Source organism: Coregonus clupeaformis, chromosome 10 (assembly GCF_020615455.1).
Source record: "Coregonus clupeaformis isolate EN_2021a chromosome 10, ASM2061545v1, whole genome shotgun sequence".
NCBI classification, from domain to species: domain Eukaryota; kingdom Metazoa; phylum Chordata; class Actinopteri; order Salmoniformes; family Salmonidae; genus Coregonus; species Coregonus clupeaformis.
This window is the reverse complement of record NC_059201.1, coordinates 44,494,447-44,509,661: the sequence shown is the minus strand read 5'-3', so window position 1 is coordinate 44,509,661 and position 15,215 is coordinate 44,494,447. Positions and strand designations below refer to the sequence as shown.

The window sequence follows — 15,215 nt, the reverse complement described above, 5'->3', positions numbered from 1 at the left end:
CAATGACTGTCCTTGAAGGCTCATGCTTGGCTTGCTGAGTAATATTTTCCAGCAGAGAGACAAGAAAAACCTGTCATCCTTACGTTTTGTCATAGCAATAATAATAACAACATTAATTATGTGTCATTGACAATGTTTTGTTATGTTATGACTGCCGTAGCTGTTATATTATGAAACATCAAAATATTATCCAACATCAAAACAATGTTGATATTATTATTAGACTACAACAATATAGCTCTCTCTTCTGTTATGAGGGATGTATTCAGAGGGATACATTGAGGTCTATAAAGCAGCCTAAAAATGTAGGTATCTTATGCCATAATTTCCAGGTCAGCAGTGTCTGTGCTAACGATGATGTGCCTCTTTCAATCTCATCATTTAAAAATCTGTCACCATATATCAGCAACACTCCTATATTGCTTTGTCACCACGTGCATAACCACTGCACTATAATTACCCTCTTCATGTGTGTAAGTGAGGGAGTATGTGTGAGGGGAGGGGTGTGTGGGAGGAGTGTGTGGGAGGAGTCTGAGATCACGTCTGCATCCAACTCTTGCTGCAGCACAGAGAACTAGCAAGAAAAAGGGTGGCTGGAAAGGCGTATGGAAAATTGAACGATGCAATCTTTGCGCATACTCCCCACTGCAAGGCAGTGGTTGTATTGAAACATATAATTGACCAAACGTAGTAAATGCGGATTCTTATTTATTTTATTTTTTGGACATTCAAAAATGTTATGTTGAGGAAAGAGGGGAGTTGTCTAGATTTGTTTTGCACTTTTAACCAGTTCAACGTCGCCTTGATCGCCATGCAACCTCAAGTGCATTTTGAGACCCTGAAGATCTCTGAAACGCAAGTAGCCCCCCTGCTTCACGCTTTTGACTGTCTCTGCCGAAGAGATTTTTAGGCTAGGATACTTTGTGGTGTCGCGAGGCGAGGTGTATATATAGGTGTCCATCATCTATTCCTAAAGAATCATGTCATCTCATACGAGAGTCAAGAAGGACAAGGAGATTATTGGGGAATACGAGACTCAAGTGAAAGGTAGGTATTTCCTAATCTAATCGCTTGTGTTTTGATGGTCTTCATTCAAAATGCTTGAAAACGGCTCTTCATTAGAAATGTTTGAAAATCGACCTAGAACCATGAAAGAACGGCAAAGCTTTAATTTTAAACCCCAAAAGTAGGCTACGATTATGTCAGATCGTGATATGCATGTTCAAATACATTTTTAAAAACATTTTAGTCATTTAGCGATTTACAGTTAGTGAGTGCATACATATTTATTTATTTTCATACTGGTCCCCCGTGGGAAACGAACCTACAATCCTGCTCTACCAACTGAGCTACACGGGACTACCTGGCCAAAGTATTATATTGCCTGCAAAACAAGGGTGAATGAATAATTTTCTATGCACTGCAAAAATGAGCGTGGACCAGAATGACTGTGAGGATGCACCATATTCAGAGAATGATTTTGTAATTTATTTGTAGATAATCGTTTTTAAAGCAAAAAATAAACATGAGTAATAGTATGCAAATCAGGGAGCCAAATGAACGGCTCTTTCACGGTTGTGATTCACCAAAAAGATCCGTTCTTTCGCGAACGACCACTAGAGTCGACTATTGCATAACTTGCAATTCGAGAGTGAACGGCATTGATGGCATCAACAGCATGTTTTTACTTTATCTTGAACAGAAGCATTTCTTATGCGAATATTTTGGGCAGTTTTTTTGTGGATACACATGGTCAAGAGGTCCCTGTAACCAGATAAACACAAATTTCCAACAGATAATTACTCTTATTCAACACAATTTCGGTAAAAGCTCCGCACAATGCACCTTACGTGAGTAGGTCTACCAATGTATGGACACTCCAGACATTCCCACAGAATAGTGAAAATGCATAACACCACATTATGCAGCATTAACATGTTAAACAATATGTGGCGAAAGTTATTGTGAATGTATCCTTAACAAGGGAAAGATATATAACGTGTGAGAGAGAGAGGTTAAGGACAGCAGCACTACACATGGCTCATTCAGATAGCTAGTCTCTCAAGCCAAGGCCAGGTGTTCTTCATTTAGAGAATATGATACATTTATTCATTCATATATTTTTTTCACTAATTGGTCTTTTGACCAATCAGATCAGCTCGAAAAGAGCCGATGTGATTGCTGCGTTCATAACCAAGTGGGAAGGTGGTAATTACCAGTTGTGAAGTTGTAAATACCAGTTGGAAGCATTCACTTGCTTTGAACTCGTTGAGAAACTCTGATTGTCAACAAGCTGCGTCAACCATAAACTAAAAGTACATCTATGATGCTTATAAACAAATTATAGTGTTCAAAAACCATATTAGTAGATTGCATTTTATAAATAATGTTTTACATTTAACTGCCAAAAACGATGGAATCGAGGTCATTTCCTAAGTAGGTGATGTCAGAGGTCAGCATGTGGGAGAAGTCGGAGCTCAGGGATGATAGATGAGTTTCCCACTTGTAATTACCAGTTGGAGGGGCGTTCAAGTGGGTTTTTCCCAGTCGTATGTGGTAAATACCACCTTCCCACTTGGTTATGAAGACCGCATTAGTGTCTCAGAGACTAATGGTCATGACCTCTGACCTGATCACAGCCTGCTCTGACCACTGCAGTGGATCATCATCATGATGATGCATCACCATCTTTTCACTTCAGGGTCATTTCAGTAGGAGAATTCATCTAATAATGAGGTTGTTCCATATGATTTCAATCACTTTCTGACTGCACCCCTTTTGATTTAAACAAAACCTTCCATACCTGTTGGCCCATGGTAGAAGTGATCAGTGACTTTTTGGACCTGAATGCCAAAACATTCAGGAGATAGAGGTGCTCAAAGTTTACCCATTTTGCATACCCCACCAAGATACATCCATGTCTTCATCAAAAAGATAAACGGTTGAGTTTGATATCATTTAAAGTTTACAAACAGGGTTATCGAACTATTCTATGATTTCTTGGGATTTTTACAAAAACATTTATTGGGATTTTTTAATCGTTAATGTAAATGATCTAAAAACGCGTAAACTCAGACTTTTCTCATTTCTACAAATGTTGTAGCTTTACATCACCTGAAGTGTTTGTGTTGTGCCCGTCATCGGTTGACACAGCATGCTCTAGAATACAGGGTGGGTGTCATTTCAATCATATAAATATAATTCATAGAATGGACCTATCCCTTCAGACCACTGCATTTTAGCTGGTAAACCATAGATATATAAATTGAATTGAACATTTAACTTCCAATTACTACCAGAAACATGGCCGCCGGTCCATCCACTGTCAAATGTCCAATTTAATGTGAATGTCTATTGTATTATCTATGCTGAACCAAAATATAAACGCAACATGTAAAGTGTTGGTCCCATGTTTCATGAGCTGAAATAAAAGATCCCAGAAAGTTTCCATATGCACAAAAAGCTTATTTCTCTCAAATCTTGTGTACATATTTGTTTACATCCCTGTTAGTGAAAATGTCTCCTTTGCCAAGATAATTCATCCACCTGACAGGTGTGGTATATCAATAAGCTGATTAAACAGTATGATCATTACACAGGTGCACCTTGTGCTGGGGACAATAAAAGGCCACTCTAAAATGTGCAGTTTTGTCACACAACACAATGCCACAGATGTCTCAAGTTTTGAAGGAGCGTGCAATTGGCATGCTGAGTGCAGGAATGTCCACCAAAGCTGTTGCCAGAGAATGTAATGTTAATTTCTCTACCATAAGCCGCCTCCAACATGGTTTTAGAGAATTTGGCAGTACGTCCAACCGGCCTCACAACCGCAGACCACGTGTATAGCGTTGTGTGGGCAAGCAGTTTGCTGATGTCAATGTTGTGAACAGAGTGACCCATGGTGGCGGTGTGGTTATGGTATGGGCAGGCATAAGCTATGGACAACAAACCAGTTGCATTTTATCGATTGCAGTTTGAATGCACAGCGAGACCGTGACGAGATCATGAGGCCCATCGTCGTGCCATTCATCCGCTGCCATCACCTCATGTTTCAGCATGATAATGCACGGCTCCATGTCGCAAGGATCTGTACACAATTCCTGGAAGCTGAAAATGTCCCAGTTCTTCCATAGCCTGCATACTCACCAGACATGTCACCCATTAAGCATGTTTGTGATGCTCTGGATCGACATGTATGACAGCGTGTTCCAGTTCCCGCCAATATCCAGCAACTTTGCAAAGCCATTGAAGAGGATTGGTACAACATTCCACAGGCCACAATCAACAGCCTGATCAACTATATGCGAAGAAGATGTGTCGCACTGCATGAGGCAAATGGTGATCACAGCAGATACTGACACATTTCCTGATCCACGCCCCTACCTTTAGAAAAAAAAGGTATCTGTGACCAACAGATGCATATCTGTATTCCCAGTCATGTGAAATCCATAGATTAGGGCCTAATTTATTTATTTCAATTGACTGATTTCCTTATATGAACTGTAACTCAGTAAAATCTTTGAAATTGTTGTATGTTGCTTTTTATATATTTGTTCAGTATAGGTTTCTATGATTTCAATAAGTTTCTTATGGAGGATTGACAGTTTAATTTATAACAATGGATATTCCCACTTAAAGATGCACTATGCAGAAATCCCTCCGCCATTTCCTGGTTGCTCAAGTTCGAATAGTCAGTATATGTGACAAAACAATGAAGTATAGTATAGCGCCTTCAAACTCAACTCTGGACCTCAAAGCCAGTTCCACTGCATTTTTTCATTGTTTCCCTCTAATCAGGGACTGATTTAGACCTGGGACACCAGGTGTGTGCAATTAATTATTAGTTAGAACAGAAAACCAGCAGGCTCTGGACCCCGTAGGCCCTGCTGGTAAGAGTTCAATACCCCTGGTGTAGAGAATCATTGTACCATCTAAACCGTTGTGAAATATATTTTCCATAACCCAAAATATTGTATTGTCAGCTGTTTGAAGCTGGTGTACAAAACCAAAAGTAAAAGATGCAAAAACTAAATTAAAAAACGGGAAGCATAACCTTTGCGCACCAAGAACAGATCTACTGCTTCTTAGACTTGCTTTCATTGAGACTGAAGACATAGATGTCTCATGATGGGGTGGGGTATTCAACAAAAAGTCACTGTCTGATCACTTCTACCATGGGCAAACATATATGGAAAGTTTCGTTCAAATCAAAAGGGGTGCAGTCAGAAAGGGATTGAAGTCATATGGAATGACTCAATGTCCATCTATTCAAAGGAAGACATTAAATGAGAAAAGAGCTTTCGAAGAGATGTCTTGAAGACCGTGAAAGAACCAGGGATGTCCTTTTAATCAATAACGTTCTATAATGTTTGGCCCCAGAGTAAGTTCATTTTACATCTTCTTTAATTTTCAGACACTCATAAATAAAAATGTGTTAGTGCAGGAACTATAGAGGGTCTGGCTGGGGAATCTCTCTACTGGCAAACAGTTCAGAAACGCCATAAATAATGTATGTTGTCAGCATGAATTATGGAACCATGAAAGGGTTTTAGTGTCTCTCTGCTGATGCTAAATACAGTATGTGTCTGCATCCCAAATGGTACCCCATTCCCTACATAATGCACTACTTTAGGGTGCCATTTGGGACGCAACCTGTGACTGTAGAAGATAGGACCACCAAAACTCATAGAGGAGATTGAGAGAGAACTAGTGAGGGAGTGTATATGAACAGTAACTGTATCAGAACTGACAGAATGCATCCTGCGGCCTAGGTTTAGGTGCCTAATTTTAGAAACTCAATTTTTCCGGTAACTCAATTTCGAACTCTATTTCCAACAGTCTGACTGACTGAGCCAGCCCTCATACCCCCATCATTCCTAATCTATCTTAAATCAACCCAGCAGAGTTGAATATATTGTAGCTAGTTGTAGATCTTCCTCCTGCTCTCCTCTAAACCCGATGGCTTCTCCAAGTTGACACATTAAGAGGATGAAGGTACAGTACATCCTCTTGTTCACGTAAATGCCAATTAGCAGACACTTTTATCCAAAGCCACTTACAGTACAGTGAGTGCATACATTTGTAGTAAGTGTATGTGATCCCTGCAATAATTGAACTTACAACCTTGGCATTGCTATAGCCGTGCTCTTACCAACTGAGCTGCACAGGACCACATATAGAATCCTCTACCCTCCAACATGTTTGTAGAAGAATAGAAAAGGCAGACAATATAGCCCTCAAGACAAGTGGCTGATGAATTCCACAACTAAATAGTCTGATGCATGCCACAATGGAGCCCCTCTGTTAGATGTATCTAACCAACAACAACCCACACACTTTTTGTCAGTCAATCTACCTTGTACTGAAGTAAGAAATGCAGTGGTCTTTGCTCACCACTAAAGGGTAAGATGCTGTGTCAAGCAGATATCAGACACATGTATTATCCTACTTGGATTGAAATATTGTAACTAATTTTAGACTGTACTTACAGCAAAGAGCAAACACTGAAACCCTTTTATCACCCCCTGGAGCAGGGTATGACCGTAGTGCATCATGAAGAAACCAAGCTGCTCTCACTGCTTTTTAATGAGAAATGGAGGTACACACTGCAGCATGTTGCTGTAGTCTACTGAAGTTGACTCTTCGTGTGTGTGTGTATGCCAACATTCATACATGTCTGTGTATGTGCGTCCGTGTTTCTTTACGGCAGTGTGTGTGTTGACTGCGATAGAGCCATCACAGCTGAGAGGACGTCTCAGTTTCAGGAAAAGCTTTTAAGCTGACAGCTTAAGCTCATTTGCAAGGCTGTCTGGGATCAGTTCAGTTGGGAGTTATAAGGGCTATACTCTGGCATCGGGGTCTAATAGTGCTGAGTAGGTAGCTGACTAAACAACATTTTACTGTAGTGCAGTCAGCCAGCAGCCCTTTATTGCTGTCTATTTCCAGACCTGCAGCAGATTTCTAGACATAGGTTATTTCTTGGTAGCCTGGTCTCAGATCTGTTAGAGCTGTCTTGCCAACTCCTTCGGTCAATGTCACGACTCCAACAGTCACGGCTCCGAGACAGATCTTGGACCAGGCTACTTTCTTGGGAGAATTTGACTTGAACATAGTGGTGGGGAGTCGACTACAAAATAATTGATTCCTTGCCTGTCGACTCCCATTTATGGGTGTCAAGCTTCAGTATTTTTGCAAAAGAGGAAACTAGTTGCCATAGGCTACTTCTGAGAATACTAACTCTCACAACTTTTACAGCAAAGAAAGAGCGAGCTTGCGAGGGAGGGGGAGAGAGGGGAGGGGCACAGCCAGGCATAGGTAGGCATGTCGGCTACCAGGCAGACAGTCAGAACCATGCATCGGTAATCAAAAGATGTATAGGCTATTGCAATGCTGTGTCTCTCAATTTCTTTGCTTGCAATGTTTCGCACAAGTTCACTAAAGTACGGGCTATCAATGAACTTTTTGGAAATGGCAAGTTCCCTTTCTCATCCATAATCGCATGTAAAATGCAAATGCAGTTCAGCAGCTCATATCAGCAGGATGGGGGCATTGTTATTAAGAAGGACATCTACCATGGATTGCTAAAATTATGATTATGATCACACTTCATACATTTAAATATTATGGGGACACCAATACATTTGGCAGCCAAGCACAAGTTATCAGTGTATAGCCTATTATTATCATTTAGACATTTGAAATATCTTCGCCTAGAATAAAAACCTTCAGGCTTCCGTCATGAGTCAATTACATAAAAAAAACTAAAGAATTACAGGGGGCAGTTTGGAAAAACGAATCCTGTGTGAATCGTCCTCTGGAAAAACGCAAATGCTTGGATAATAATGACATCACCAATGTCTCTAGTAATACCCGTCCGAATAGGGCTATAACATGGAAAATAATAGGTTTATCAGCGTAGAGTGCACGGCATCATCCCATGGGATCGGTCAAGGCTGCGCACAGCAGAAATATTCTAGTTCCTACAGATCACCTTCTATATTCAAACAAAAGAGGCCTTTTATAGGCTAAGTTGATGAGGAAATGCGCAGCATCATGCTCATGTCAGTCCTCTAGAACGCAAATGTAGTCTTCCTAGTAGGACTCTGCAATAATGAGGTGGTGTGCACGTGTGTGCACATCCGTTTCAGCGTGTTTTGGGAGTCGAGCAAGAGTCATGCACCAAAAATCCTGGAGTCATGCACCACTACTTGAACAGAATGTTGAAGGACCAACCGACTTTCCGTAACCATGACGAACAGTCAATGGCGTTAAACCTATAATAACTGCGTTGACAGGTCATGACAGATGACATCATTATTTACCTTGTCATGACACTGGCTGTGGTTTGTGTGGTATGTTGTCCAACCACTCATTAATAAACTAGTCACTTCCTATGAAGGATGTGTCAACTATTGGTATGCGTCAGAATTAATCGAAACTAACCGCCATTAATGGTGCCATGTTTAAGTCTCACCAGCGCCTTTATACACCTGCCCATGATCCTTTACACAGACAATCAAATTTACTCATGAAATTATATCAAAACATGTATTAAAATGTCTTTAGTCCTTGAAGCATCTTAGTGATTTATTACAATAATATTACAATCATTTTTATTTCCAGATGGATATACAGTATAGGACATTACAGTACAGTGTGATTTATCCAGCAGGTTAAGAGGTCAGACTGGAATAGACCACAGTTCTTTGTTCTGTGCATAGCTACTGATGTCTTTGTATGAGCGTATGTATGGTTGACACTGTGCATGAATGTTTATTGAATTACTCAGCCTGTTTTCATATTCGTTTCCTATAGTAGCTGGCTATACTAGCCACTTAAGAAAACAACAGTTTCTGGTGTGTTGGAAGTGAAACCCAGCTGCAATCTGTTAGCTGACCTTGGTTTGCATCCATACACATATTTGCATGCGTTTGAAAGAATCACAGTGGATCAGCTTGACTACAACTCAGTCACAGGCCATTAAACAAACCTCTAGATGCACTGCAGCAAGGCACTGCCGTTTACCCTCATCTACCACTTCTACCCCCCATTCCTACTCATCTGGAAAGTAAAACCCACTGAATGAGGTTTGGTTGACCTGGATCATGGGCCATTTTCTCTCCCTCTGTCATTAGACTCTTTCGGAGTCAGTCCATTTAGGTCTTATGCTTAAATGCTTCATTTGGTTGGATCTAATATGATGCATAAACAATTTTCATACATCGATACGCACATAGAAACCATGGTAACTCATAAAACATTGGTGTTGTAGATCTGTTTTTATCAAAATATATTTCAGATTGGGAGGGTAAGATTTTGTTTTTAAACATGAACACATTTTCCAACTGAAACAAACTGCCTTGTTGATGCCTTGGGTCGTAAACATGAATGTGGCTTTTGGTGGACTGGGACCACAAATCAGCCCTGGCATTTCTAACACACTGGCCCATTTTTTTCCTTGAGGTCCCCACAGCAGCCCATTTCCCCCCCTTGAAGCCCTCATTATTAGCCAGATAATGATAATTTTGCCCAAAAATCCCAAGTTAGACAGGTCCACTGGCCTAAAAATGGACCAGCCCATCTGGCATTTACCCGAAATGCCAGATGGCTAGTCTGTCCCTGTGTGGCATTGAAGTATGGTGCACAATGTGTTAGTAAGTGAAGGTATACTAGCCTACTATTTACAGTAGTCACTGAGGAAGACTTTATTGCAGTTTAGTTTCATTTGATCAGTCTAGGAGAAGAAGCATTAGGAAGCGTGTGTGTGTGTAGCTTGTGTTCCTCCTCTCTGTCTCCACCGTAAAATAAATGTATTGCAGTAGATCTGCATTCCATGACTGTCTGGGCTGGTTGACGCCCCTCTGCTAATCAGTATTCATCATGAAGAAAAAATGCTTTGACCTTACACTGTCATGAGATTTCATGGTTTCATTGGAAGCATGAAGCAATAATGTAGCCTGGTTCCTAGATCAGTTTTTTTCTGTCTTGTAAACACCTATGGTGTTTGGCGTGACAATTACCATAGCAGTTAGCAAGACAGCACAAAGAGATCTTGCACCAGGCTAGTAATAATGCTACCCCAACCCCCTCACCCCTATACTGCAGCCTGCCACCCACCCTGTGTGATATTCTTTCACCCTCACCCCTTCTTCTCTCTCCTTCAGCACCTCTGTGTTTGTCTTCTATGGTAACAACAACATTTATTGCAAAAATCAGCTACAGATGAAGGCAGAATTCTGTGTCGAGACACGTCTAGACATAGGAAATCAATGTGAGGTGATTGTTATGGCCATCATAGCTGAGCCCAGTCTGTCTGTCTGCACCCTTTCCTCCTGTCAACCTCTATCTCTGTCTCTGCTTCTGTCACTGGCTGGATGCTGATGCCCTCATTAAAACCATTTATTTCCACAGAGCGAGATAGAGACATTGGAGGATTACAGAGAGACATAGAGATTAATTTGTGAATTCAACCAAAGGGTGTGTAAAGACAAACCATAGTAAATACGGCTCACCCAAGACAAGCGTTCACAGGAAACAGCCTCACTGCCTTGCTTTGTGCCAACTGATGTCGGAGTGTGCGCCTGTGTTAGGCGGCGTGTGACCAGCCACGCATGGATAACAGCAGAGAGAGAGAGAGACAAGCCCAGAGACAGTGCCACTGGCCCTGTCTATCTCTTCACAGGCTTGTACTACATTGCCACTGACCCTCGCTTCACAGACCAACTGGGCTAACTGGCCCATCCAGGCTACCACGCTACCCACTGGGACCGTTCACTGTGTAGTAGGCTATACTCTGCTCTACTCTGCAGTGATGCAAGACCAGGGGGGTATAACCACCAAACTTGCAAAGATGTGGTGAACCATGTCCTCTGACAGACATCATGAACCTGCTTTACTACAAGCTGCAGCATGGTTATTACTAGCCCAAACTATTTTCACTTAGAGAAAGATAAGCAGACCTGAGGTTTGTGTAGGAGTCTGGACAGGCAGCAGGGTTGGTTCGGGACCAGACAGAGGGCAATATGTTGCAACACAACAGCTGAGACCAGCCCCAGACAGACAGAAAAGGACTAGCTAATACAGTAATCATGGGAGGTAGAGGTGCATTATAATAATAATAGTACCCGCTCTAAATGCATCTGCTACTACCTAATGGACAGTGTTACAGAGGGGAATCAAACACTGAACTGACTGAATAGGTGTCTGCTATTACAGTAATAGATATATTCATAGAGACACTGGTTACGGCCATTGTGATAGAAATCACCTCCTAATTGGGGAAAATGCCTCCATATATGTTAGCACATTTGTCCTGTAGCTGTATTTCTACACCATAGCACCCCTGCTTCGCTAGCACCTGCATTGTGTACAAAAAGACATGCAGCTATATCCACACAAATCCAACTGTGTGTGTGTGTAGAGTTTGTGTGTGTGCCTGTGCGCCTTTGTGTGTGATGTGAAACAACAACTGTAAACATCCACCAACTTCTCAGCACAAAGCAGGATCAATGAGTTAGCCAGCTAACTTTGATAAGCAACCAGAAATAACTAAGCGAAACTAAAGGGACTTTCACACTAAAATGGTTTGGTGCGTTCTTTTTTTTTCTCCGAACTCTGGTGCGTTTACCCCCTTAGTTCGGTTCGTTTGGACTTGTGTGAATATTCTATCCGCACTTCGGGAGTGCACTAAACAACGCACCGTGGTTCGCTCAAAAAGGGTGGTCTCTGTCCGATTAAATTTGTACCGTGGTGCGGTTCGCTGCCAGTGAGAACGCAGTCCGAACCAAACACAGGAAAATAACCAGAGTCGCGCATTATTATTGGTTGTTTGACTGTGAACATTTGATGAAATCATAATTTGAGATCTCTGAAATTTTCTGTGAGTAGCAGCACATTTAGCGGGTATTGTTGCTCTGCCATGCATGCTACTTCAGTGACGCCCCTACCCCATGCGAGTCTCAGCTGGCTCCGGCTGACAGCACCCGGTTAGGGCCCCCACCTGGCAGGCAGCCAGTCTAGGAGATGGACAAATCCAATTACAAAGCCACAAGTCCTCAAAGGCTGACCAGGCGGATACAGGAGTCCCATCTCCCAAACGTCTGGAAAGGCGGATGAAGGCGGCAACTGATAACTGGCTAAATTGTATGCACTCACTACTATAAATGACTCTATTGTGCAGTCTTGCTAAATTACTGAAATGTAAATGTATGAGTGCATCCTATGCAGATTAGTGGAGATGGGGACTATACCAGGGATATAGGCCACTGAATAAACCTATTCACGTCGCATTAGAGGCTATTGCGCAGTTTCCTCCCACATGTTGGAAGACCAAAGCGAAAGTAATATATGACTTGTTTCAGGAAACTAGACATATGTCGTGCGTCACTACTTCACAGGAGAGGCATTTCAACGTAAACATATTTTTTAAAATCAAAAATGCATTTTTGGGCAGAAATGCCTTCTAGAACATTTGAACTTTTCATGTGCCTTAATAACAAACTCGTATGCCATCTGTAAATACGAATAAAAGTGTTAAATTACGAGCCTAGTTGGTTTAGCCATGGAAAAAGACAGGAACCTTCCCGCTAGCCTGATTGGCGAAGATAATGGATGGGCTGGACATGCCAAGAGATGAGTTTGGATTGGTCTGCCATGTAGCATGCTTCTGTTTATAACATGAGCTGCTCAGAATGTGTAGGTAATTCTTTCTAACGTGGCTTTTTGAAAGATATCACAAAGAACTGCAAAAGTGTTGCCAATGCTCTCCACCTTCTGGAGAACCAAGTTTTGAAATCAGTGGAATGCCGGTGGAAGCAGAGTATGATAGCTAAGGAGATGTAGAAAATTCAGGCGTTTGTAAATATGCAGAGGGAGTCAAAAAGAGAACACACAGAAGGCTGTTGTATAAAACACCTGTCTCCGGATTACATCTTCAAAGTAAGGGCAACCATGGCATCCGTGACAGAGAGGGAGAAGCGTCCATCCATGTATACGGGTAAGAGAGTCTAGCTAGCTACATTTTCAGATATTATAAGTTTCTAATTTTGTCAAAGTCGTTTTCATTGCAAGTTAAAGCGTACTGTTAGCTGGCTGACTCGCTAGCTAACGTTATGTGTATGATCTGTGTAGTAATATTATTCGGAATTATCATGGGTGGCTGATCTGTACTACACAGAAATGCATAATTAAGGATATGAATGTCATTCTGCTCATGTTTCACAAGTTTGGACATCACAGCGCAACACAGCAGAGCACAGTAGAGTACAGTGCAGTACAATACAGCACAGCAGAGTAGAGTATAGTTCAGTGCAGTACAATATACTGTACTATACTCTACTTTTCTTTACTGTACGGTATTGTACTACTGTATTGGACTGTACAGTACCGTACTCAGTACTGTACTGAATTGCACTGTACTCTACTGTGCTCTACTCACTATACTGTACTGTCCAAACTTGTGAAACATACGTCTATAATAAGTTCAGTTTTGGTCCAGTCCGGTCCGTCTGTAGACGTTAACATCAAGGCCAGGGTGGACTGACCAAATTTCAACTACTTTTCAACGTCCATGGACGTCTGGTGTCGGTCGGTGCTCAGTGGGTGAGGATGCTGGTTACAGTAAATAGAAAGAGAGGGGGCTCATGGTTAGGTGTCAGTATGAGCTGGCAGAGAGCAAGAGAGGGAGGGGCTGTCCAGACTCAAACCGTTTTAACACTCAAAAACAGACAAAAACAATTATCCGAATTACATCTTCAAACTAAGGGCAACCATGGCATCCGTGACAGAGAGGGAGAAGCGCTCATCCATGTATACGGGTAAGAGAGTCTAGCTAGCTACATTTTCAGATATTATAAGTTTCTAATTTTGTCAAAGTCGTTTTCATTCAAAGTTAAAGCATACTGATAGCTGGCTAACTAATGTTAGCTGCCTGACTCGCTAGCTAACGTTATGTGTATGATCTGTGTAGTAATATTATTAGTGTCTGAGAGCCATTTGCATTGCTAGTTATAGACTAATGTTAGCTATCTAGCTATGGTTCATTGTTTAGCTAGCTTGCTAGCTATATGTCTAAACAAAAGACTATGCCAGTAACCATTTCACTGTACCATTTACACCTTCTGTATCCTGTGTATGTGACAAATAAACCTGACCTGCACCAAAGTCAAATTAGGCCAACGAGACAGTGTCCAAGTTAAACAATTCTCCAGTAGAATGCCGTGCTTTTATTTCATCACACTCACAACTGTAAACTATTTGCTGTAATTAGCTCGCCATTAACTTGTAAATAATGATATTGTTGTGAGTTTATTTTTACTGTAATAATGAATACAAATTAGCTAAAGTTAAGACGTTGTCAGCTATATGATATGGTCATAATTTGAACTGGCTAGCCAGCTAACTTAACGTTAGCTAGCTAGCTAGCTAGCTAACAAGCTAGAAATGAACCAAAACATTGTTTAGAACGACAAGTTTGATGTCGGACGACAATAGAATGTTCATGATGTCACTGCGACAACTGTATGCAGACATGTCGATAGACGTAGTATAAACCAGCCTTTAGTCTTGAAATCTTTGGTTGTTTAGTACACTACCGTACTCACTCTGTTTAGCACATGGCCTCACGTGAATCCTTAAAGAGATGAGTGGGGCTAAGGCTTAAGAGGGTGTGAATGATGCTGAATGGGTGTAGACAAAGAAGAGCTCTCCAGTAGGTGTACCAAAACATTCAAGGACCATTTTCTCAAACGTTTATCAACTTTCAAAGCAGAATTACTTTCCCATTGTTCCTCAACTGTAGTGTACTACTTTTATCTAATGTAAAAAACACAATTTCTAATTTTGCTACATAGGACTGAATCAAGCCGATCAGTCACATGTGAAGATTGGGATACGCAAGTTATGCTTCATGATAATCATAAATTGATTTATCGTGAGTATTTTTGTCCAATAAACAAATGACTTGCATGGACACGTGGTTGTGTTTAGGAATTTTGGTTCGTTTGACATTTGGAAATGTGAAACTAACTGAACCAAATGGAAAAAAATACAATGTAACAAATAGTATAACTCTGATTCGAACTATAGCTCAAAACTATGTGTGAAAACACCCTTCGATGTCTTTTCGTTTGTTAAATCAATTAGACCATACCCATTTCAAGCTTATCTTTGTATAAAATGAAATGTTATATCAGAATATTTAGACAAGTGAGCTGGCT

The 15,215-nt window shown here is 41.2% G+C and overlaps 1 protein-coding gene across 3 annotated transcripts in view; it reads left to right on the top strand.

The window, feature by feature from the left end:
- Positions 1-587: 587 nt before the first annotated feature.
- Positions 588-15,215, top strand: part of LOC121575056 (SLIT-ROBO Rho GTPase-activating protein 3) — an 87,830-nt gene continuing 73,202 nt past the window's right edge. For all 3 annotated transcript variants that reach the window (XM_041887864.2, XM_041887863.2, XM_041887865.1), the window contains exon 1: positions 588-1,047. In XM_041887864.2, coding sequence (XP_041743798.1) covers positions 981-1,047 — 67 coding nt within the window. In that variant the 5' untranslated portion in view covers positions 588-980. The remainder of the gene's footprint in view (positions 1,048-15,215) is intronic.